The following is a 26,430-nucleotide window of genomic DNA, read 5'->3' as shown; positions in this document are numbered from 1 at the left end:
CTAGTAGTAGCGCCACCTAGCATCAGCTCCCAGTACTTCACCGCACGACTTGCCGCACCCAAGCCGTGGAACTCATATGCTGAGTTGGCGCTGCCCGGGATCGAACCCACGACCTTGTGATGCAGCGGTGAGAGCTCTACCCACTGAGCGACCCGTCCCGGACACCCCTGGATGGGACGTGTATGATAACATTCTTAGCAGTACTAAACAATAAATGCACCATGTATGAATTTCATATCGGTTTCTATATTTAAAGAAAAAACATGTCACTCCTAGTAGGTTGGGGGGAGCTCTGCAAGGCAATGGTAGGAGAAATCACTCTGAATTCACTGGAAAGCCTAATTTTCACCATAGAGGGATATGTACACAACCTTATTTTCTCTTAAAACATTGGTCTTTTTAATTAAGTATGAACTATAGAAAACATCTAGATCTAGACAGACAGACTCGCATCAGACTCACAGACAGACAGACAGACAGACGACAACATCAGTTTCAGGTTGTTATTTTATTTATTCCACAGCTCTGCTTCCACCACTTATTGATTTAATAGAATAAATGCATTCAGGTTTTATTTATTTAATTAAACGTGTCCCTGGTTGTTGTTGACATTTACATACAATGTAAAAGATTGAATGCTTCATCAGGAAAATAGGAGAAATTAGAAAATAGATTTCTTTTCTTTTTTTTCTTTCCTTTTTTTTTATTGTACAGTTGTCATTAAGTGCCTTGTTTCTGTATAGTTCAAGAAGCGATACTTTATAAGCATAAAACAAACACGTGTCTGTCTGTCTGTAATTACACAAACTAGTCTGTCAACATCCTTCTCTAAATGTGACGTCGCCACTTCCTGTATTAATTTACATCAGGGAGGAGTTGCTTTGTTTTATTTTTATCGTTTTTAAATAAAAATGCAGGTGCGTTAAAAACACTCATATTAAACCAGTGGTTCTCAACCTGTGGATCGGGTGACGAAGTTAAGACCTTTAAGACCTTTTCGATACCCAAAAAGAAACCAAAGAAAAAGACCCCAGTTCAAATAGGATTATTGTTGGGGGTCCCCAGTTCAAATAGGATTAATGTGGGGGGTCCCCAGTTCAAATAGGATTAATGTGGGGGGTCCCCAGTTCAAATAGGATTATTGTTGGGGGTCTCCAGTTCAAATAGGATTATTGTTGGGGGTCCCCAGTTCAAATAGGATTAATGTGGGGGGTCCACAGTTCAAATAGGATTATTGTTGGGGGTCTCCAGTTCAAATAGGATTATTGTTGGGGGTTCCACAGTTCAAATATGATTATTGTTGGGGGTTCCACAGTTCAAATAGGATTATTGCTGGGGGGTCCCCAGTTCAAATAGGATTGGTTTTGGGGGTGTTGGGGGCCTGAAAAGGTTGAGAACCACTGTATTATAGGACAAGTTACACGTTACTCCGACAGGCTCAACTTGACCTGAAAGTCTCCGGTTGCAAGTTTGTTACCAATAACTGTACACAGTTTACACCAGAGGATGAGTGTTGGTCTGGACAATGAGTGTTGATCTGGACAACAGTGTTGATTTCGTCGACTAAGACTATGACGAAAAATGTCCGTCGACTACCCATTTTCCCTGAAGAAAACTAAATAAAAACTAAGCTATCATGACTAAATGTATTGACAATTTCGCTAGACTAAAATGTCAGCGAGGGACTAGTAGACAAGAGATCATTTTATGTTTGGTTGCACTCGCGTGTTGCACTCTGAAAATAGCCGATCTACAAGCACACAACGCGTCGCAGCGCGCGTTTGTAGATCGGCTATTTTCAGCCACCCGACCAAAAGTATTACATTCTGCCATCACAACACCATCGTGGCCCGCAAAAATGCAATTGTGTCGACAAAAAACTAAACACAAAAATATTTCAGATGACTAAAACGTGACTAACACTAAATGTTTTATTCCACAGACCATGACTTCAATCTAAAAGCGCTGACAAAATCAACACTGCTGTACACAGTTCACACCAGGAGGACGAGTGCCGTTTTGTACATGCAGAATATAAAAAAACCTTCCGTTTAGAGGGTCTTTGTACACAAGGAGCCACACAGACGTACAGCAGGCCAGTGGTTCCCAAAATCTATCATTAATGGCATTTCTATCTCTGAGACCACCAATTTATATTGTAAAATCAAAGTTAATTTAACTCTGAGAGAATGGTTCCATTTGTACACTCTCTGAGTTACAGACCCAGTTTACTATCATTTAGCTGGGGACCCCCCCCTGGAACTCCCTCAAGGACCCCACTTTGGGAACCACTGCTGTAGGCCAGATTTGCGCGACAGAAAAACAGCTTGTCTACAAGCTCAGGACCTCGTAAGATGTGCCGTTTAGGGATCGTGCCGTTGTCGCACAACTCAGCATAAATGTGACTCTAGAGAAAAGGCAAGGTTAGTATAGTACACACACAGTGTACTATGGGTAGTAGTAGTAAGTAGTAGTAAGTAGTTAGTAGTACACACACACAGTGCACTATGACGAAATGGTTAGTCGATCGTACAAACACAACATGGCGGACGGAGGATGTTGGACATGGTTACAGCCCATATATGGGCCATACAGGGACATGGGTACAGCCCATATATGGGCCATACAGGGACATGGGTACAGCCCATAGAGTATATATGAATAGAGAAGGCACCCAGAGAAAACCATGAGGCGAAATGGACATTGTGGCCGAATGAAGGTATTGCAGCCTGGCCCCAAACACATGAACGCGCTGGTCCGTTGACTATCATTGTGCACGTTCACGACGGCAGCACGCTCGTTCGCGTTTGTGCACGTTCAACGGTAGCGCGTTCATGTGTTTGGGGCCAATCCATCCCAGAATGCTCTCTGTTCCTACCCGGAAGGAGGAGTGAAATCGCCTCATGCGCTTTTGAGCAACATAATGCAAGTGGATGGGAGGAGACCTCGTGTGTCTTCTCTATTCATATATACTCTAAGGTACAGCCCAGCCCGGAGATTCAGATCCTGAGCAGTAACGTCAGTCAGGGCTGGGACATTATCCCCAAATAATAATATCTACGAATCAACACAAAACAAAATACCAATAGATTTAGTATAATAATCTACTAAATCGATCGATTACTCGGGAGGCATTATAGAATTTATTTTTCACCGATCATAAAAAAAACGAATCGAAAGTTAGAAACAATAGCGATGTTTAGTTTAGTATTTAATTTATTTGAAGGCCCGTCGGCCAGCCCGGACACCAATGCAAAAGCCTGCGTCTTCATACAGCCAAGCGTACAGTACCACTACTGTACTACTAACCATAAGCCTAACCGTACAGCTACAGTTTGTGTTGTATTTTTATGTTGTTTTTTTAATCGGGTGAAATGCATAACGTGTCCTCAAGGAATTCTCCCTTTTCAAAGAAGTTTTTTGCTTCTTCCCAGTAATAAAATATTATTCTTTTGATTCTAATGGTTTGACTTCTCAAATATTTAAACCGTGGTGTATGTACAGTATACTGTACGTGCGCAACGGATGGCATGGGTTAGGCCTAGGCTAGTCGATGCCAGACTGTTGCCTCTCGCAATGTACTTATGCTTCCGTCGTACAGTCTATCTGGAGCAACTGAAGCTCTGATCGCGAGTAGAATATGAATGCTTCCGTTATACAGTCTGGAGAAACAGAAGCTCTGATCCTGAGTAAAATATAAATGCTTCCGTTATACAGTCTGGAGAAACAGAAGCTCTGATCGTGAGTAAAATATAAATGCTTCCGTCATACAGTCTGTCTGGAGCAACTGAAGTTCTGATCACAAGTAAAATAGAAATGCTTCCGTTATACAGTCTGGAGAAACAGAAGCTCTGATCGTGAGTAAAATATAAATGCTTCCGTCATACAGTCTGTCTGGAGCAACTGAAGTTCTGATCACGAGTAAAATAGAAATGCTTCCGTTATACAGTCTGGAGCAACGGAAGCTCTGATCATGAGTCAAATATCAATGCTTCCGTCGTACAGTCTGGAGCAACGGAAGCTCTGATCATGAGTCAAATATAAATGCTTCCGTCGTACAGTCTGGAGCAACGGAAGCTCTGATCATGAGTCAAATATAAATGCTTTCGTCGTACAGTCTGGAGCAACGGAAGCTCTGATCATGAGTCAAATATCAATGCTTCCGTCGTACAGTCTGGAGCAACGGAAGCTCTGATCATGAGTCAAATATAAATGCTTCCGTCGTACAGTCTGGAGCAACGGAAGCTCTGATCATGAGTCAAATATAAATGCTTCCGTCGTACAGTCTGGAGCAACGGAAGCTCTGATCATGAGTCAAATATAAATGCTTCCGTCGTACAGTCTGGAGCAACGGAAGCTCTGATCATGAGTCAAATATAAATGCTTCCGTCGTACAGTCTGGAGCAACGGAAGCTCTGATCATGAGTCAAATATAAATGCTTCCGTCGTACAGTCTGGAGCAACGGAAGCTCTGATCATGAGTAAAATATAAAGCGGAAGTGGAGCCTCCTCGTCTTTACAGTCGTAATATGAATAGAAATCATCCAATCATATATAGTTTGATGCTTAGCAGAAAAGGAAAAAATTAAATAAAATCTAAGATATTTTAAAATATATTTATATGAACGGAAATGACAAACAGATTACTCAGATTTCGGGAGGTGTAGTTTCAGACTCTATATAGCATTCAGAAGGTGTAGTTCCAGACTCTATATAACATTCAGGAGATGTAGTTCCAGACTCTATATAGCATTCAGGAAGTGTAGTTCCAGACTCTATATAGCATTCAGGAAGTGTAGTTCCAGACTCTATATAACATTCAGGAGGTGTAGTTCCAGACTCTATATAGCATTCAGGAAGTGTAGTTCCAGACTCTATATAGCATTCAGGAAGTGTAGTTCCAGACTCTATATAACATTCAGGAGATGTAGTTCCAGACTCTATATAACATTCAGGAGGTGTAGTTCCAGACTCTATATAGCATTCAGGAGGTGTAGTTCCAGACTCTATATAGCATTCAGGAAGTGTAGTTCCAGACTCTATATAGCATTCAGGAAGTGTAGTTCCAGACTCTATAGAGCATTCAGGTGTAGTTTCAGACTCTATATAACATTCAGGAAGTGTAGTTCCAGACTCTAAAGAGCATTCAGGAGGTGTAGTTCCAGACTCTATAGAGCATTCAGGAGGTGTAGTTCCAGACTCTATATAGCATTCAGAGATTATGAAATTATGACAGATGTCCTGCCGATTCTTACCGATTCTGTTATTATACAGATTAATCCATTTTGGGCGGAACCCTTTTTGGTGTTTTAAGCATTATGTTATGCTTTAGCTATTTAAAAATAGCAGATCTACAAGCTCATAGCACGGCACTGAGTGCCACGCTACGAGCTTGTAGGTCTGCAATCTTTTTTAAATCGAAGAACGACTGACATAGAAACATAGCTTTTCAGAAAACTGTCAGGATTTAGACATTTTTAGAATCTGATCTCAGGTCAAAATGGGTTAAACGCTGTCTTCAAACATTATAGAAATACACAAAACAAAAGCAAACGGAGCCGTTGACGGTGACATTACTATTGTCTCATCAATATTAAATAATCAGGATTATTTTTTAGACCGATCCGATACCGATACGGCCGATTTCCATATGTTACCGATTATATCGTGCACCACTAATACCGCTGGGTATATATATATATATACACATATATATATACACACACATACACACAATTTCGTATATAAAATCAGGTTCCAGGGCTTTAACCATAAAATGCATGCCCCCCCCCCCTCCCCACTCTGACCGTCAAATTCAATAATTTATATTACATATTAATAGATTTAAAATCCTTCTCTGGATCCTTCTCTGTTTGAACAACAGACCTCCGGTAAGTCACTGAAAACAGCATGTTGAGACCCTGTGAGGACGCGTCTGTGTCACCTTATAGCTTTAAACCACTTTGACCACCGTTTTAAACTTTAGCCGTGGGATAAATAGCAGATCTACAAGCTTGCTATTTTCTTTTTGAAAAATCGTGAAAATGTGTGCAAAAACCTTGACGCGACAGAGGTACGGCCGACAACAATCAAACTGTCTCTTGGGGGTTTTGTAACCACATGAACCCCCCCCCCCCTGGTAGCGTCCCTATTCTGTGGCATGTCATAGTAATAGGCCCAACATTCTGCCAAATAAAAAGATAAATAAAATAAAACAAAACAAGCGAACATTCTGATAAAACGTCCAGTGTGCTCACAGAGCTCACAGCAACGGGGCCAAAGCGTCGGTCGTCTGTTTTCGACTCGCAACGTGAGCACAAATATCATAGGAGTTAAGTGGTTTTTAACATTAAGCGCTAGTAGTGATGCACCGAATATTCGTCCGCAAGAAAATATTCTACTCGTCCGAAAATGGCTAAAAATGCATTTTCGGCCTATTCGGTTTCAGCTCCTGAATAGGCAGAAAATATATCACACCGAGAAGAGTCAAAACACGGGGTTACCTACGTTTTTGTTTGCGATGACGTGATCAAAATGCGGCTACAAGCACATCGTGAGTAGTAGTAGTATTGAAGTTCTGCCATTTTTGCCAGTCAGGTAGCTTTAGGTACGGCCATACCTATAGGCCTACCTACAAAAACTGTAATAAAAGGAAGAACAAATATATAATATTAACCCATTTTGGTGGTGGTGGTTCTTCAAATTTTCAAAAATAACAGACCTACAAGCTCGTAGCGCGCTATGAGCTTGTAGATCTGCTATTTTTCAATAGCTAACACCAAAAGGGGTTCCCGGGTTAATCATATTATTCGGCTATTCGGCTTTCCGCCAACCGTTTCCTATATTCGGAATTCGGTTTGATTGATTTTTTTTTTAGAGCCAAATTCAAAAAGGCAAAGAAGCGAGGGTACCTAAATTTACAGTTTTGTTGTGACGGAAACGTGGCTTCAAGCACGCCGCGCACACATGCCTGTACTTATGGCAACAAAGGTATGGCCATGACAGCAACTGGTAAAAGATATATATAACCGTAATCATATTCAGCTATTCGGTTTTCGGCCCAGAATTTCCCTTTCGGTGCATCCCTAGTTAGCGCTAATGTTAGCGCTCCGATCGGCCGACTTGCGTCACGCTGAGCTGCGGTTCTGGCTGCTTGGCTGGCGTAGCAGTGGGTATTATGTACATGTATATATCAGTAGGTATGCATATAAACATGTATCTAGATAGTATATCAGTAGGTATGTATGTATCTATTTCAGTAGCTATGTATATAAATGTACTTGCAATGTACAGATTCAGACTAAAACAATGGGGTTTTGGATCGGTGGGGGAATAGGGGGGAGGTTGTTCCTGGGTTAGGGGGGCGGGGGCAACAGGGTAGAAGCTAGGAGGACTCCTCTGGTTGGTGCAGGGGGAGAGACGGGGGCGTGTCCGTAGCTCCCGAGGTGGTGGTCCCTCCCACAACGGAGCCGACTAGGCCCCGCCCTGCCTCCTCGTCCAGTTCGCTTTGGTCCAGGAGCTCAAAGTCCTCTTCCTCGACGGTCGTCGCGGCAACGACGGCCGTCTGTCCCGGCTCGTCCCCGCCGGGCGTTTTGGTGAAGGTCGTAGCGGCGCGCTGATCAGCCGCGCCGCCATCCTCCTCCGTGGGCAGAGCGCCGGCGACGCTCGTCTCCCGCTCGCCGGGCGCCGTCTCGCTGGGGAGGAACGGGTCCTTTGAGCCGGAACGCAGGGTCTCCGTGGTCTCGCCGGGGAGGAAGTGGTCCAGAGAGGAGGAAACGACCGCTGGTTCCGGCTCGTCTTCCACGCCCCCGGGGGGTGTGTCAGTGGTGAAGGTGGTGGAACGACAGGCGGCGGCGGTCTCCTCCGGTGTCGTCTCCGTGGGGAGGGAGTGTTCCAGGGAGGAGAGGGTCTCTACGGCGGGCTGGTCCTCCAAGCCGGAATGCAGCAGAGGGAGGTGGTCCTCCGAGCCGGAACGTGTCAGGGCCGACAGAGTGTTCTGCACCACCGCGGAGATGGCCGTGCTCACGATCTCCTCGCTGAGCGCCTCCAGGGAGCGGTGGTGCTGCGGGACGACGTCGTCGGGCGGGGAGGAGGAGGCTCCTAATCTCTCCCCCTCCTCCTCCTGCACCCCCACGGCCCCCAGGAGCAGCGCTGCGGTGGCCCCGCCCCCTAACCCGCCGTCGCCTCCCGCCGCGTGTCCGTTGAAGTGCGTGTTGACGAAGTGGAGCGGAGAGGCGAGCTGCTGCAGCAGGCTGAGGGGACGCTCCCCATCTGAAGCCTGCAGGGGCCCCTGGTGAGGCCCCTGGACCTGGGGGGGCCCTTGGGGGCCACGCGGGGGGACGTGGAACAGGCTGTGCTCCACGGAGGGAACCTCCTGGACGGCCGGGAGGAACTCGGTCAGGTCAGATGTCAGAAGGTCGGAGGTCAGACAGGATTCGTCCGGCTCACTGTGGACACTCTGCACGTCCAGATCTGACCAGGGGGAGGAGACAAAAAACACACGTTATACACTACATACTAGGCATGTGGAAAATAATCGATACGTATCGATTCATCGATTATGACGTGCGCGATGCGAGTGAATCGGTCCATTCACTGTGTATCGGTAAAATTGACAGGTGAAATCTCGATGCATCGTTCGCGGAGTGCTTGCATCGGTAAAATCCGTGGTTGCACCGTTTTTTCATGGTAAATTTCACCCTATCCTGTGTTTCCGAGGCGCATTGAACGGATCAGAAAAGGAAGAAAAAAAAAAGGTCTCTCGCAGCCATAGCTCGCAGCGCACACACAGGGCACGTTCGGAAATAGCGCACTGAGCCCACTGTGCAATGCAAACTAATAGGAGAGAGTGCTCCGGTGTGGTATTTCCGAACGCGCCCACAGTCAGTGAACAGAAGCTACCGTACGACGGTGCAGTCAGAGTAGACACGTTGAGACAACAAACAGACTCAGACTATAAAGAGCACACGCGACTAACAGAAGTGAGCCCCACGCATTAAACAAGAAGCACCACCTTTACTCTTTAGCTTTATAAAATAGCTGTCCGAGTAGCTTTGTCCGTCGATCAGTTGACTTTTCACTGTAGCGCTGCGTGCTGGACTGCTCGTATCTGATCCACACAGCTGTGCTTGCTGATTATCCGACGCAAATCTGCGTCGCGATCCTCATCAATTTGTAATTAAAGAAAGCTTCTGCAGTCTGCACACACGTGTAAAACAACAACAACGCCACAGCAGGGTGTAGTAGTACTGCTTGTATTGCGTTTAAAGTAGTTTACAACTTTCCACTGTCCAGCTTTCCCCTGCTGTTCTCTGGGATAGAACTTAGAAGCCTTATTTATATTCTGCAGCAAGACGGTGTCGCACGCCTAAAATTGCAGATCCACAAGCTCACAGCGGGGCGTGGATGAGACGCGTTGTGAGCTTGTAGGCCTACATCTGCTATGTATTTATAACGTTAATAATACATGCAGGCCAGGGTCTTCAATGTTTTTCAGGTCAAGCCAAGGACCACTTAGCTGAGAGTGAGAGATCAAGTGGGGACCCCCACTATACATAGGCAATTATATTATAAAACTGTTGCAGATTAAACTAGACATAGACTTGTTTGACAGCACTATACAAGTGTGACCTGTAATTTTTGTTTTGTTTATTTGTTTCTTTTCTATTTATATGTTGGTAACATTAATTGATGAACGATAGGCTATTACATTTTAATCTCTTGAACCCTCTATACTCAAAACTTCAAATTGACCTTTGAGATATAATAATTATACTATAGCCTATGATTATTAGTAATCTAACAATTCCACAATAACCAGCAGAGAGCAGACCCTTTGTTTACTTACATAATTCTATAGCCTAAGTTGGGTTGTTTGAGATGCAGAGCTATAATACTAACCTACAGTAAAACAATAAATTCCTTTGAATTTAAATGTAATGCTTTTTGACATGTTTTGGGAAATTAATAGAGCTTTAATATAAATCCTTTCTATTGTGATGAATCGCCATCAAATCGCATCGTATCGGTCGAGGGGTGAATCGCATCGTATCGCATTGATTTGAACTATATGGTTATCGCATCGCATCGCATCGGGAAGAGGGAGAATCGTATCGCATCGTATCGCCAGGGGATTCCATGTATCTCTAATGTATCGTATCGCTGGCAGTGCATCGAGATGCATATCGAATCGTGAGATGAGACGAGATTCACATGCCTACTACATACATTCATAGTAGTTTGTGTAGAGTCTACACAAACTACTATAAACAGTGCACGTCCACATCTGAGAAAATAAAACACAGTTTATAGAGCACTGGTTCCCACACCTTTTAAACTAATTAATGACCTCAGTTAATTTGACAGCCCTAGTAAATATTAGTCTGAAGTTCCAAACTAATATCACGTACATATTAGGCGCAATTCATACTCCTATTTTAGAGCAGAATAAAAGTCGGTTCGGCTCTGTAGAGCCTACAATGTGACGTAATTTGTGGTTCGGGGGGGGGGGGGGGTATGAATCGGCCCTTAGTCTCATCAAGTAGCATCATTACCTTCAGACAGGTTAGGGGTCGTTGCCCGGGATACGGAGAAGCCTCCGCTCTCTAAGATGGACGCCTCCTCGTCCGACAGCTCAGAGTCCGTGATGGCCATGGCTAGCGCTGTTAGCTTAGCATCCACCTGGTGACGACATCATCATGACAAGACTACAGTCACATTTCCAATAAATAAAGGGAGCCTCAACCAAAGCCCCCAGTAAGGCTATCCAACGTTGAAGATGCCACTACCACCTACTGGTAAAATGTGGAATTGCAGCACTTTAATGGAGGTGGACGGACGTTCATGACCTCAAAATTGAGGTCTGGAGCTCAGCTCCCGCTCGCTCAGGCCATTGAGTTATAATTGTACTTCCGGAAGTCTTGAAAACGCCACTGAGCAACTTCCACTGAAATGAATAGCTTGGGTGGCGGGGCTAGCGCTCCGGTTCGGTCTCTATCCTTTATAGCTCTATATGGCCTCTACAGCCAGCGGTGCCCGTTGGGCACTGGCCTACTTGGAACGATGCAAGTTAGAAATGCATGCCCCTACTATCTAAACTGAAAGATGGATACAATGTATGTAACCTAGATACCATACCCTGATGGAAAATGCTGTTTATTTTATTTTATTTATTTTATTATTATTTTTTTTTTTTTCTTCTTACTATGTTCATTAGTACTTTCAAAACTAGTTTACTAATTACTTTTACTGTCTTGTACTGTCTGTCTTTGTTTTATTTGTCTTGTTCTGACCTTGATTGGGGGGGAGGGGGGATATTTACATGTCGGATACAACAAAATGTACACATATTTTTTTTCATTTATTCATCAATAAAAATCAAAATAAAGTGTTAAAAAAAAAGAAATGCATGCCCCACCCAGATATTATGTCTGTGTCCCTTTTTATGCCCATATATGGAGTCCATGCAGACGTCAGGATGATGTCAGAACAGGCCAGCTCCATATAGGGGCCCTGGGCAGGGGCCCTGCATGTCGAGAGCCTGTGGAGAGGTCTTTTTGTGGCGGTTCTTGACAACCGTGGGTCCGACGAACTCGACACCGAGCACTGCACCCCCCTGTGGTGAGGCGGAACGTGTGTGTCGAATTTGAAGGTGGGTGGGCTCTCGAGTTACGTGGATTACACACATACAGACAGACGTACAGAGACGTGGTGCATTTATAGATAAAACATCTCACACGTTTTGTAAACATTTAGATATTTGATATTCATCTTAGCTGCCCCGCCCCCTTCCTATACAAACGCACTGTAAATTCGAACTCCATTTTAACGATGAAACAGTCACCTGGTGATGGATGTTTGAATACGCAATTATTATTCACAATCTAGATCTAGTGCACAAATAGAACCCTCGCAGGTCCATTTGGTTTCACTCCATGTGTACGCTCTCAAGAGTTACAGACCTGTAAGGGTCCATTTGGTTCCATGTGTTACAGGTACACTGAACACACACACTGAACTGTGTGTGTGTGTGTGTGTGTGTGTGTGTGTGTGTGTGTGTGTGTGTGTGTGTGTGTGTGTGTGTGTGTTCTGGCTGTTACAGTAGGTTCCGTGTGAACTGATGTGATATGTTCTGCTATGCTACAGCGCTTCAGTCTAACGACATTAAGACCACATTGTCACATGGTGGGACCACCGCTAACCTCATGTCACATGCACACGCACACGCACACAGTAACTGCGTTGGCGTGTCAGCGTGTGTAACTCACCGTGGGAGCGAAACAAGACAGTTCCTCTTCTTCACTGTCGCTCTCAGTCTCTACTCGAGGCTCATCGCCAGACGACTCCAGTTCCTTCTTCACCTCCCTGAGAAGAGCTATTACTGCCACACACACACACACACACACACACACACACACACACACACACACACACACACACACACACACACACACACACACACACACACACACAGTGTGTTTAGTGAATGATAAGGGGACGTCGCAGGACAACAGAAGTAGCTGCACATTGATACGTCGAACTGTTTACTTCTTTTCTTCCCAACCCACACCACAGACCAATCAGATCACCACCTGTTTACATGTCACGCCTACCTTGGAGATGGGAGCCTTTCCAGACTGAGTATAGAGCGTCGCAGCTCCGCCCCCTCGAGAGACCCGGAAAATAAATCCCTGTTCATTTTCCTCAGACTTTTCAGAAAGTATTTATTTAAAGACGTTTACGCCGCGGACAAAGACAACTCTTGTCGTGACAAATCATGACAACAAACAACATTTTTCGGGCTGAACAAATAATTAGAAAGAAGGCAGGTTACAGGCAGGGAAAAATGCATTGGGATTCATTTCCTGGGCCTGGCGTCGTCACGTCATGAAGGGGGCGGGACTGCGACGCTCTATTGAAGTGACAAAACAAATCCCTGGAACGCAGGCTTCATGTGCTGTGTAGTTAGTTATCTAGTCGGTCAGGTAGGTAGGTAGGTAGGTAGGTAGGTAGGTGGGAACCCCTTTTGGTGTTAGCATTACGTTATCCTTTAGCTATTGAAAAATAGCAGATCTACAAGCTCAAGAGATTGTAGGTCTGCTATTTTTTGAAAAATCGACTGACACAGAAACATAGCTTTTTCAGAAAACTGTCAGGACGTAGAAGACATTTAGAATCTGATCTCAGGTCAGAATGGGTTAAGTAACTTACTCCGCTTGTCGTGCCGGCGTCCGGCCGCTCCTCCCTTCATGCTGTAGTCCAGTTTCATCAGGATGGGTTCCAGACCCGTGTACATCCTCTGGATCAGCTCATGGTACACCACCAAGGGCCACAGTAACACGCTGAGGGCTACACACACATGCACACACACGCGCACACGCACACACACTTTACAATTTAGGCATTTAGCAGACGCTCTTAATCCAGAGCGACTTACATTTAAGCAAGAACAAAAAGCATGGGAATACATCACATAAAAGCATTTATCATGAAACATGCGTAAGCTAAGAAAGTAACAGTGGAATATCTATATAATGAAACCACACACACACACACACACACACACACACACACACACACAACGAGAAAATCGTGAACACAAACAGTATATGTATATGCACAAACAATCATTTTGGATTTGTTTACAAACATTGTGGGTCTGTTTACAAACATTAGATGTTTGTTTACAAAAATGGGTTTGTTCACAAACATTATGGGTTTGTTTAAAAACATGTAGTGTGTGTTTACAAACATTTAGGGGTTGTTTACAAACGGTTGACGTTCGTTTACACCATTCTGGGTTTATTTACAAACATTTCAGATTTGTTTACAGACATTTTGAGTTTGTTCACAAACGTTGTGGATTTGTTTACAAATAGTTTGCATTTTGTGTTTGTTGATAAACATTGTGGATTTGTTTATGAACATTTTGTGTTTGTTTACACACACACACACACACACACACACACACACACACACACACACACACACACACACACTGTTAACACTCCGAGCGTCATAAACGGAGGTCTCCACTCTCCAGATAAAATTATGGTTAAACATTACTTCATTTACAAGAAGTCTACACAATTGGAGAATGTAGAAGAATTGTAATTTTGATCAACGTTTTGCTTAGTTGGTTAATTTAACAGACAGAAATCCAACAGCAAGTGATTTTATCCACATGTTCCAACAGGTTTACTGTCTGTCTGTCTGTCTGTCTGACGGACGGACGCGTTCTCCAAGCCAATTAATATGTGAGAAACAACCAATTATAGCAGGCGGTTACCATAGGGATGCAGTCACTGCCAGGTGGCTCACCACACCCATTTAGACCTGAGGACAATTCTACAAATGCCTTCTAAGGGCCGATTCATACTCCTATTTTACCGCTGTTTCGGCGCTGTAGTGCCGAAATGATTTCGGCTCGTCAGAAATTTTCAGTAGCACCGAAGAACCGACTTTAGGACGGTACCCGCAGGGCTCCAGCGTGCGACCTATTAGGTCGCATATGCGACTTAATTTCTTATGGTGATACTTAAAATGTAATGAGGTCGCACCGGTGATACTTGGAAATGTGCGGAAAAAAGAAAGAAAAACGATCCGTTTATTTATTTATTTTTACTCCGTCTCAACACTGAGGCACGGGCACCGGGCGGCTATTAGTAGTGCGATAATAAAGTATTACTTTGTTTTGGCTCAATCGAATCCCCTCTCTTTCTCTCTCTCTCTGCCTGCCTGCAAAGTCAATGCAAAGACGATAATTGCGCAAACAGGCGCAGCGCGACCTGCCGCTGTACAAACTGGACGAACCGAGGCGAATATATATTCAGGTCTGAACGCAGTTTATCCGACACAAATTAACTAATCTTTCTCAGCTGTACAATTTCACTGGAGCGCAGCGCGCATATCTAACTGCATGATGATTAGTCATGATCTACACAGACAGCCGACTCCCGACCATAGACTGTAAGCTCCCGACCCAAACAATAAGTGAGGAGGTAAACTTGTTGTTTGATTAAACATATAATGTGCCACGAAAAATAGCTTCCAAAGCTTGTTATGTTTGCATCGAGGAGGTAGCCTGTGTCCATACATGATGATCGGCCAACAAAATACATTAATCTCCCTCCCAGTGAGTGAAGAGCACTGATGCCTGATTTATTCTTCGTCGTACCAAGTGTGTGCTGAAAATGGCTGATCTACAAGCTCACAACGCGTCGCGTCCGCGACATGTTGTGAGCTTGTAGATCAGCTATTTTCAGCACGCGGAGATATGCAGGCTCTGAGAGCATTTAGAAACCTTTGCCTTCACAATAAAAGTATGAAGCTTTCACAAGTTGGCCAACTTGGCCCATGAAGACAAGGAAAAGGATTAAGAATTCGGTGGCACTTCACATTGCAAAAGATTTTTTCCAAAATGTAAAAATATTATAATAAGGAATTAATTTGGATAATCGTAATGGGATATTGTACAAATTGTCACTTTATTAATCCCAAAGGTTTGGACTGCATTTAATTTTCAACACAAAACCTTAAAATGACTTTCTGTGTGTGGAATATAAATATTGCCTATAGACTGAGTGACTTTGTGTTGGGTTCAAACCATCTACAGTGTTTTGAAGTATAACCAGGTAGGTTGCTGTTTTTCACACAGTGACCTTTGTAGGGGGGTTTTATGATTCAAACCTTTAATGGTGGAAACCACTACAAAAATAAATGGCGCCCTATGTGGGGGCACGATAAGATCATGTAATAATACCACGCTATACAAAGAAAAAAATGGTGCTACCTAATTTCTGGTGGCGCTACCAAATGAAAAGGTAGGTGGCACCAGTGCTACCTGTGAAAAAGTTAGTCTGGAGCCCTGGGTACCCGCCCCCCCGAACCTCAAATGACGTCAAATTGTAGGCTCTACAGCGCAGAGTATGAATCGGCCCTAAATCCTGGCAGTTTTCTGAAAAACCCTATGTTTCCATGTCAGACGTTCTCAAACATGTTCATGTCAAGGACCCCCAAAAGTATATGTAAATGGCCGCCGACCCCCATCTGAGAATATGTATTTCTAGGGACCCCCCCAAGAAGCAAAGATTTGAATTAAAAACTGAAATAATATATATTCAAAAGATGTGCGCCATATTTTCACGATTCTTCAAAAATAGCAGACCTATACAAGCTCGTAGCGCGCCACTCGGTGCCGCGCTATGAGCTTGTAGATCTGCTATTTTTCAATAACTGAAGTATAACATAATGCATGAAACACCAAAAAGGGTTCCCGTCCAGAATGGTAACAATTAAAACACAGGTGAGCTGCCAGGTGACTCACCAACACGCCCCAAAAATTATCTTCATTTGTCCACCGACCCCCATCTGAAAATATGTTGTTCAGGGAACCCCCTCAGAATTAAAGATTTTAGTTTAAAAAAATCTCTTTTTAGAGGCACAATTTGAGGAACATTTTCACGATTTTTCAAAAATAGGGGTTCCCGCCCAAAATGGGTTAAAGTTACCTTTGAACAGCCACTGCACCGACAAGTTCCTTGTGATGAAAATCCACTTAAAAACGGTGTAATGACTTGTCGTAGTTTAACAAAGTGCCGACCACAACAAGCGCACCACCTTCCCCATTGTAATGAATGGGGACTCCATTTCCCATAATCCCTTTGCATGCCGGAGCGACGGACCCTTTTGCGATGACCGTCATCAAAACGCGTCTCATATCCCATTCTGTCCGGTGGATTGCCCGTATGACTTAAAAACTGAAAAATTGTGAAAATGTGTGCAAATCATTTATATATTCATTCACAGCAAACGTTTTTAACTCATATCTTTGCTTCTGGGGGGGGGGGGGGGGGGGGGTTCCTGGAACAACATATGTTCAGATGGGGGTTGGTGGGCAAATAGATTTCTGGGCTCCTTGACATGAACATGTTTGAGAAACCACTGACATAGAAACATACGTATATGTTATTCACGTATACGTATACGTATACGTATATTCAGAAAACTGTCATGATTTAGACATTTTATAGAATCTGATCTGAGTACTAAATGGGTTAAAAGGTCAAACTCATAACAGACACTCATAACAGACACTGTCAGGTGAGCTGCCGCGCCCTTTACAGGTAACAAGATCACTGGCGTGGGAATGCAGTTTCTTGTTATAAGCCACTTTGGGCTTGTTCTTTTTTTGCAGGTCTTGATTCTAAAGTGTAGTTGCTAATTCTGGGCTTGCTTTTTTTTACTTCTGTAAAGTGTACTTGTACATATAGGTTAGTTGCGGGTCTTGTTTCTAAAGTGTAGTTGTTTATTTTGGGCTTGCTGTGTATTTCTGTTTAAAACAGTTTTCATGTCAAGGAAAAATCCCCCCAAATGGATTTGTCTGCCGAGTAGAGCCCCATCTGAGAGAGACAGAGAGAGAGAGAGAGAGAGAGAGAGAGAGAGAGAGAGAGAGAGAGAGAGAGAGAGAGAGAGAGAGAGAGAGAGAGAGAGGGACACTCACCCATGATGTAGGAGATCATGATTCCTGGCACATAGTGTCCAACCACGGCTAGCACTGCACAGCCACTGAACACCATGATGCAGAACTAGAGACAGAGAGACAGAGAGAGCGAGAGAGAGAGAGAGAGAGAGAGAGAGAGGGGTGTTACTGCAACTTTAACCGCATGCAATTTACAAATATAGTTGAACTATAGTGGCCCGGAGTAGAGTCGCTGCTTCTTCGCCTGGAGAGGAGCCAGCTTAGGTGGTTCGGGGCATCTGGTTAGGATGCCTCTCGGGCGTCTCCCTGCTAGGGAGGTCCTCGAGGCACGTCCCACTGGGAGGAGACCCCGGGGCATCTGGTTAGGATGCCTCTCGGGCGTCTCCCTAGGGAGGTCCTCGAGGCGCGTCCCGCTGGGAGGAGACCCCTGGGGCATCTGGTTAGGATGCCTCTCAGGCGTCTCCCTAGGGAGGTCCTCGAGGCATGTCCCTTTGGGAGGAGACCCCGGGGCAGACCAAGGATCACGTCCCACTGGGAGGAGACCCCGGAGCAGACCAAGGCGCAGTTGGAGGAAACACATCGACTCACTGGCCTTGGAACGTCTCGGAATCCCCCAGGAGGAAGTCACTAATGTTGCTCTGTTGCTCTGGAGGGGAGGGAAGTCTGGAGCACTCTGGTGGAGCTGTTGCCCCCGCAACCCGACTAAGGATAAGAGGTTGAAGATGGATGGATGAATGGATGGATAGTGGCCCTCTGGAGTGAGTGTGGAACTATAGTGGCCCTCTGGAGTGAGTGTGGAACTATAGTGGCCCTCTGGAGTGAGTGTGGAACTATAGTGACCCTCTGGAGTGAGTGTGGAACTATAGAGCGTCGCAGTCCCACCCCCTTTCAGAACGACGAGTGGCCCAGGAAATGAATCCCAATGCATTTTTCCCATAGGCTTTTCTTAAAGTATTTATTTAAAGACGGTTACGCCGCGGACAAAGCCAACTCGGATCGTGACAAATCATGACAATGAACACAATATTTTGGGCCGATCAAATCATTAGAAAGAAAATAATAAAGGCAGGAGACAACACTATTTGTTTTGTTTTTCTTCTTATAAATTATTTGATCGGCCCAAAACATTGTGTTCATTGTCATGCTTTGTCACGATCCGAGTTGGCTTTGTCCGCAGCGTAACCGTCTTTAAATAAATACTTTAAGAAAAGCCTATGGGAAAAATGCATTGGGATTCATTTCCTGGGCCACTTGTCGTTCTGAAAGGGGGAGGGACTGCGACGCTCTATAGTGGCCCTCTGGAGTGAGTGTGGAACTACAGTATAGTGGCCCTCTGGAGTGAGTGTGGAACTATAGTGGCCCTCTGGAGTGAGTGTGGAACTATAGTGGCCCTCTGGAGTGAGTGTGGAACTATAGTGGCCCTCTGGAGTGAGTGTGGAACTATAGTGGCCCTCTGGAGTGAGTGTGGAACTATAGTGGCCCTCTGGAGTGAGTGTGGAACTATAGTGGCCCTCTGGAGTGAGTGTGGAACTATAGTGGCCCTCTGGAGTGAGTGTGGAACTATAGAAGCCTTCTGGAGTGAGTGTGGAACTATAGAAGCCCTCTGGAGCGAGTGTGGAACTATAGAAGCCCCCTGGAGTGAGTGTGGAGACACAGTGGCCCTCTCTCTCCAGTACAGTATTAAGGGTGATCTGGTCTCTCTCTCTCTGGTTACTTTATGTAAAGTATGCTCTCTCTACCTTGCCGTGGTGTTGTCTCTTGTACTGTAGCGCCTCCTGCAGGAAGAGGCAGCAGGTCAGGTAACTGTCGGCCAGGTGGAGAGAGAGGTCAGGAATGCTGAGGAGACCGGGGGGATGGGCGGGGTCCCTGAGGGGCGCGCGCACACACACACACACGCACAAATAAGAACACATTTTAATCATGGTGTGACAGGAGAAGGAGAATGCATGCTAAGAACACAAGCATGCATTATGACGATGACCTGACAGGAGAACACATTTAATGTGACTATGATTATTAATCACAATCTGTGATGATGTGATTGTGGTTGTAATCATAACGTGACAGAAGGAGTTGAACAGACATTAGAACATTAGATCTATAGATCTACACATAGAGACGTATATACCTCTGCACTTGGCTGGGCTCGGGATCCTCGGGGAGAGCTGCAGACGAGAGAATAAAAACATGCAATTGTTGTCAAATCACGTATCAAACACATAACCTTACATCAGTGGTTCAAATCACGTATCAAACACATAACCTTACATCAGTGGTTCAAATCACGTATCAAACACATAACCTTACATCAGTGGTTCAAATCACGTATCAAACACATAACCTTACATCAGTGGTTCAAATCAAGTATCAAACACATAACCTTACATCAGTGGTTCAAATCACGTATCAAACATAACCTTACATCAGTGGTTCAAATCATGTATCAAACACATAACCTTACATCAGTGGTTCAAATCACGTATCAAACACATAACCTTACATCAGTGGTTCAAATCACGTATCAAACACATAACCTTACATCAGTGGTTCAAATCATGTATCAAACACATAACCTTACATCAGTGGTTCAAATCACGTATCAAACACATAACCTTACATCAGTGGTTCAAATCACGTATCAAACACATAACCTTACATCAGTGGTTCAAATCACGTATCAAACACATAACCTTACATCAGTGGTTCAAATCACGTATCAAACACATAACCTTACATCAGTGGTTCAAATCACGTATCAAACATATCTCTGGGGGTCCCAGCGATAGGAATGCCATTAAATGGGGGTCCGTAAACTAATGCATGTCAAACTGGGGGTCCTTGAAATTAAACGGGTTGAGAATCAATGCTAGAGCCGTAACATTCTTCTCTTATGGGGGTCCCTGGTATGTGTTTTCAAATGGGGGTCCGCGGCCCGGGGGTAATTAGTGTCCATTTGGGGGTCCTTGACATGAAAAACTTTGGGAACCAGTGACCTACATGCACCACATGCACCGCATGCACACACGCACACACACACACGCACACACAAACACAGTCACTCAGTCACACAGTCACTCAGTCACCAGGAAATGTTCTAGCTACATAACACTAAACACTAGGAAAGCAGTAATTCAAGCTCTAGTGTTATCACATCTTGAGTATTGCCCAGTCATCTGGTCATCGGCGACAAAAACAGACATACATAAATTACAAATAGCTCAAAACAAAGCTGCCAGATTAGCTCTCCAGTGTTCCAACAGGACACACATTACAGAAATGCACAGAAATCTATCATGGCTTACTGTTGAGAATAGATTACATTCACGTATTCTTAGAAATGTATTAATGGACAAAAAACCACAGTATTTCTCTGAACAGGTAGCACATGTAAGAGACGAACATAACCATATGACTAGACAAGCCAGTTCGGGTGTTTTGGTGGCACCTAAACCAAGAACAAATATTCTTAAATCTTCTATTATCAGCAGTAACGGGTTGGAATGCACTACCAAAGTGTATAACCAATACAAATACAAAATTCATGTTTAAAATCAAGTTAAAAGAACACCTTATGTAAACCATACTGCAGTAACCCTGGGAAAATAACAATTCAAATGTATAATGTGTTGAAAGTGATTTTTTGCTATATGTTTTTGTTTTTTATTTCTCCTATGTTTTTTATTTTCTTTTATATTTTATTTTACTATGTTTTATTTTGAGTTAGTGTTTGTAAACAATTGTAAGTATTGCCTTTGTTAAATGTTAAATGTTTGTCTGTGTCGGACCCCAGGAAGACTAGCTTTTGTCAAGGCAAAAGCTAATGGGGATCCTTATAAACAATAAACAATAAACAACAGCTAGCTAAAGCCAGAAGTACTGTGAACTCATGACTCTTGCTAAACTTTAACAAACATATTCGGCTGGCCTTTTTTTTTATCCAAGAGGAGATTAAGACATTATTATGAGATTAAAGACACTACAAAACATGTTATTAACTTATTACAGCCAACGGCTAAACGAAAACACAGCTGACTAATAATGAATGTGAATGTCAGATGATTCCAGTTAAATTAACTCAAACTAGAGTATAAACTGGTTTTCAGCACAAACTGTACACCCGAGGCCGTACTAATCTTCTGATACCATACAAATCAGTGTTATTTTTGGCAGCAAATTTAGATTTTAGTTTTAGTCATAGTCTCTCGAATAGTTTTAATATAGTTTTAGTCACATTTTAGTCACCTGGAATGTTTTAGTTAGTCTAGTTTTGGTCGACTAAATCTACAGTTGATTAGTCGAACAAAATGTGTTTTGGCGGGCCTTGATGCCGTCATAATGACTGTTATTTCACTTGCTGAAAATAGCCGATCTACAAGCTCACAACACGTCGCAGAATAACCAATGACTTATACTGGATCTCTTGTCCACTATAGTCCCTTCCTAACATTTTAGTCTAGTTTTTATCTGTTGACGAAATTGCCAATATATTGAGTCTTAGTTTTAGTCATCATAGCTTAATTTTCATTTACCGGTAGTTTCCATTTAGTTTTCGTCAGTGGTAGTCGACGAAAAAATGTCGTCTTAGTTTTAGTCGACGAAAATAAACACTATAGCGCCTCAAATTCAATATCGACCTTTATTTTTCATATCGGTATCGACTATCGGCGAATATGCCAGTCTGACCACCGATCTGACACAGGGGTTAGGGGTCGACACTATGGCAGGTAAATAAAATGTTGGGGCATGTGGAGTTTGCTTTGGAGTTGCCCCGAACTGCAAGTGCACATTTGAGTGAAGAGTCCTGCTATAAACACAACACGAGATATAGCTATAAACACAACATGAGATCACTACACTGGTGTCGGTATCACAGAAATTGTAGCATCGGGATCGGAAACGAAATAAATGTATGGGGACATCCCTAGTTGATACCATGGAAGAGTCACATAGAGACTACTGCTACTACTACTACACATACAGTACCTACTAGTAAGACGCGCAAACGCGGGAAGCGAACGCAGCTCGTGTGTGGTTGTGTGTGTGTGTGTGTGTGTGTGTGTGTGTGTGTGTGTGTGTGTGTGTGTGTGCTACAGCTGCGCCCTGTGTGTGTGTGGGTGTGTGTGCGCTACAGCTGCGCCCTCTGGTGGCGGGCGGGTGGTGTCACAGCGGGACAGACACACAGACACACACACAGACATGATCTGCAGGGTCTCATAGTTAGTGCTCATTGCGTTCGCAAATAGTTAGTGCTCACTGCATTCGCAATCACTGCGTTCGCAATCACTGCGTTCGCAACTAGTGTACTACTAATGCAGTACTAATGTAACTCACCGCTGATGAGGACCAGCTTGTGCTTCCATCTCTCCAACAGCATCAGGCCCAGTAGAGACAAACTGATCAGGAAGAGAGGTCGCAGCGACATGGAGGACACCAGCCTGTAATACATACAATACATACATTAATACATTATGCCTGACGATTCTACAAAATGTCTTCAGTGTCAGTGGTTCTCAAACATTTCCATGTCAAGGACCCCCAAAGATATATGTAATTGGCCGCCGTCCCCCGTCTCAAAATATGTTGTTCCAGGGACCCCCCCCCCCCCCCCAGAAGCAACGATTTGAGTTAAAAAATGTTTGCTGTGAAAGAATATATATTCAAAGATGTGCGCCACATTTTAACGATAAAAAATAAATAGCAGACCTACAAGCTGGTAGCGCTATGAGCTTGTAGATCTGCTATTTTTCAATAGCTAAAGTATAACATAATGCTTAGAACACCAAAAGGGGTTCCCGTACAGAATGGGTTAATGCATCATAAAATACTGTATAATACTTTGTAATACAGCATGAGTCCCAGTGGAGAACAGAGGACGAAACCAGTCTGTTGAATACATACAAACATATATTGTTGAACATCTGCATTACTTAACCCAGTGGTTCCCAAACCTTTTCATGTCAAGTTGACACTAATCAGCCCGCGGACCCCCCATTAGAAAACATGCCAGGGACCCCCATAAGAGAATATTTTTACGGCTCTAGCAGGGATTCTCAACCCGTTTAATTTCAAGGACCCTCAGTTTGACATGCATTTAGGCTATGGTCCCCCATTTAATGGCATTTCTATCTCTGAGACCCCAACTTATATTGTAAAATCAAAGTCAAAACGATTTGTACACTCTCAGACCCATAAGGGTCCATTTGGTTCCTATAACTATCATTTAGCTGGGGACCCCCTGGAACTCCCTCAAGGACCCCTGGGGCCCTGGGGGTCCGCGGACCCCACTTTGGGAACCACTGACTTAAACCCGAAAAGGCCATCGATGCTTAAAATACTCCCCATTTAAAGCAAGTGAAATATATCCTTGTGCACGATACTTGATCTGTAAAGCAGTGGTACCCAAAGTGGGGTCCGGGGACCCCCAGGGGATCTTGAGGGAGTTCCAGGGGGTCCCCCCGCTAAATGATGGTTTGGAACCAAATGGACCGTTATGGGTCTGTAACTCTGAGTGTACAAATGGAACCAAACGGACCCACACTCTCGGAGTTTACATTGATTTTACAATATAAATTGGGGGTCCCCGAAGTAGAAATGCCATTAAATGGGGGTCCGTAGCCTAATGCATGTCAAACCTGAGGGTCCCAGAATGGTCTGTATATGGCCACCGACCCCCATCTGAAAATATGTTGTTCCAGGGACCCCCATCCCCAGAAGCAACGATTTGAGTTAAAACGTTCGCTGTGATAGAATATATTCAAAGATTTGTTTGAAGCTCGTAGCGCGGCACTCGGTGCCGCGCTACGCTTGTAGATCTGCTATTTTTCAATAGCTAAAGTATAACATAATGCTTCAAACACCAAAAGGGATGGGTTCAGAATGGGTTAAGAGTGGATTCGAATCGACGCGCACGGCCACACTCGCATGTATGTGCACGCACGCACACACACAAGGAAGCACTAAGGTAATACTATCGACAATAATAATGTTACATGGTTGAAGAGAGAACCAGTCAGCCAGAATGTCATGGTTCACATCAGGCCAGCATTCAGCTCTGCTCAGCCGCAGTAAAAATAAACATGGGTGACATGTTTGACATGAGCAGCTTTCAGCTACAACACAGTGAATAGATCAACATTAGTCAGGTAGGGTGGGGCGCCATCATCATCGTACATCGATGTCATCCTCAAGAAGGTCCCTTATTAGCCAAGCTATGAATCTACACTAATAGCTGAATATAGGGGAGGCTAGCGCCCTATATGAAAAGAGTTGAGCCAGAAGGCAAAGCTCTCCGTCTACAATCTTTCTTCCTACTCTCACCTTCTTGGTCATGAAGTGTGGGTCATGACCAAAAGAATAAGGCCGCGAATACAAGCGGCCGAAATGAGTTTTCTCCGACGGGTGGCTGGCATCTTCAGTCACGCGAGGGAGACTCAGAGTAGAGCCGCTGCTTCTTCGCCTGGAAAGGAGCCAGCTTAGGTGGTTCGGGGCATCTGGTTAGGATGCCTCTCGGCCGTCCTCGATGCACTTCCCATTGGGAGGAGACCCCGGGGCAGACCAAGGTGGAGGGATTACATCGACTAACTGGCCTTGGAACGCCTCGGGATCCCCCAGGAGGAAATCACTAGTCAAAATATTCTTTAGCTTTGGGTCTGAGATGCTAAACGTCATCAAATGGTGGTCCGTGGCTCAAATGCTGAATAAATATTTAATGGGCCCTAAAACCACTGACAGAGCATATGTATCATATTATATATTTATCAAAGCAATGTATTCAGTGTATTAGTATAATGTAGTATTTACCAGAACGGTGTATTCAGTGTATTAGCATATATAATGTAGTATTTACCAGAACAGTGTGTTCAGTGTATTAGTGTATAATGTAGCATTTTGTATTTATACCAGAACAGTGTGTTCAGTGTATTAGTGTATAATGTAGCATTTTGTATTTATACCAGAACAGTGTGTTCAGTGTATTAGTGTATAATGTAGCATTTTGTATTTACCAGAACAGTGTGTTCAGTGTCAGCCGTCAGGGCCACAGTGAGGCTTGTACAGCGGTCTGTATCAGTGTATATATAATGTATAATATTTACCAGAACAGGGTGTTCAGCGTCAGGGCCACGATGAGGCTGTAGAGCGGTCTCTCCCACACCAACAGCCGCTGCAGAGCCATCAGCAGGCCGCCGTAGGGCCGCAGCCAGCCCTGGAGCTTCTGGCGGAGCGCCTCCAGCCGCAGCTCGCCCTCCAGCCCGGCCTGCTGCTCCTCCAGGGCGGCCTCCCGGTCATCCTCCAGCCTCTCTGCTGCTCCCCCGGCCTCTCCAGCCCTGTCGGCCCGCAGAGGAGAGTGCGTCTCCCCGCTACCACCTCCTCCGCAGCCGGGGACAGGCAGTCTCTCTGCTCCCCCGGCCTCTCCGGCCCTGTCGGCCCGCAGAGGAGTCTCCGTCTCCCCGCTGCCGCCACCACCTCCTCCTCCTCCAGTACCCGGGCGTCCGTGGACCACCAGCAGGGACTCCACGCCTCCTCCTTCGCTCGCCATTGTTTTTGTTTTGGTTGTTTTCTTCGCTCTTCTTCTTTTTGCCCCCCCACACCTCCACCTCTCTCTCTCTCTCTCTCTCTCTCTCTCTCGCTTCGCTCTGTTTGTTGTTGTGTTTCTGTGACGTGCGCTTGCGTCAGGGAGGGTTGCCACGTCGTGTTGGAGAAATAAGCAGCTAGGGGTCCATGAAAACAATTAAGCCCAAAAGATTACCTTTTATACAGATATATATACATTTTAAAGGCTATTTGAAAATAGCAGATCTACAAGTTCACAACGCGGTGCGATGTCACCTTTTTTTTAACAACACAAATCTTGTATGGGCCGGCCCAGGGGTTCCTGGCATAATATGTTTTCAGATGGGGGTCCGCAGACAGAACTAAAACACATCGCATGGATGGATGCACCTGGGACGTAT

The 26,430-nt window shown here is 44.5% G+C and overlaps 1 protein-coding gene across 1 annotated transcript; it reads right to left on the bottom strand.

The window, feature by feature from the left end:
* Window positions 1-1,208: 1,208 nt before the first annotated feature.
* retreg2 (reticulophagy regulator family member 2) lies at window positions 1,209-26,080 on the bottom strand. Its single transcript, XM_083758579.1, has 9 exons — window positions 25,573-26,080; window positions 22,811-22,914; window positions 19,608-19,644; window positions 19,219-19,345; window positions 17,501-17,585; window positions 13,210-13,347; window positions 12,267-12,379; window positions 10,554-10,680; window positions 1,209-8,472 (listed from the first exon to the last, which is right to left on the bottom strand). Exons 1-9 carry the CDS (start codon window positions 26,013-26,015, stop codon window positions 7,385-7,387), a joined length of 2,262 nt encoding a protein of 753 aa, XP_083614705.1. The 5' UTR covers window positions 26,016-26,080; the 3' UTR covers window positions 1,209-7,384.
* Window positions 26,081-26,430: the final 350 nt, after the last annotated feature.

This window comes from Protomyctophum parallelum (genome assembly GCF_964188405.1).
Source record: "Protomyctophum parallelum genome assembly, chromosome: 23".
NCBI classification, from domain to species: domain Eukaryota; kingdom Metazoa; phylum Chordata; class Actinopteri; order Myctophiformes; family Myctophidae; genus Protomyctophum; species Protomyctophum parallelum.
Note: the sequence above shows the minus strand (reverse complement) of the source record. Positions and strands in the feature narration are given on the sequence as shown.

What these genes read in the sequence shown, in the direction of transcription:
- retreg2 (XM_083758579.1), bottom strand. Translation starts at nt 26,015, where the DNA reads ATGGCGAGCGAAGGAGGAGGCGTGGAGTCCCTGCTGGTGGTCCACGGA. An exon ending in CAAGCTGGTCCTCATCAGCG is followed by an intron (nt 19,645 to 22,810) that starts GTGAGTTACATT and finishes TCTCGTCTGCAG; the next exon opens with CTCTCCCCGAGGATCCCGAG. An exon ending in CATGATCTCCTACATCATGG is followed by an intron (nt 13,348 to 17,500) that starts GTGAGTGTCCCT and finishes ATGTGTGTGTAG; the next exon opens with CCCTCAGCGTGTTACTGTGG.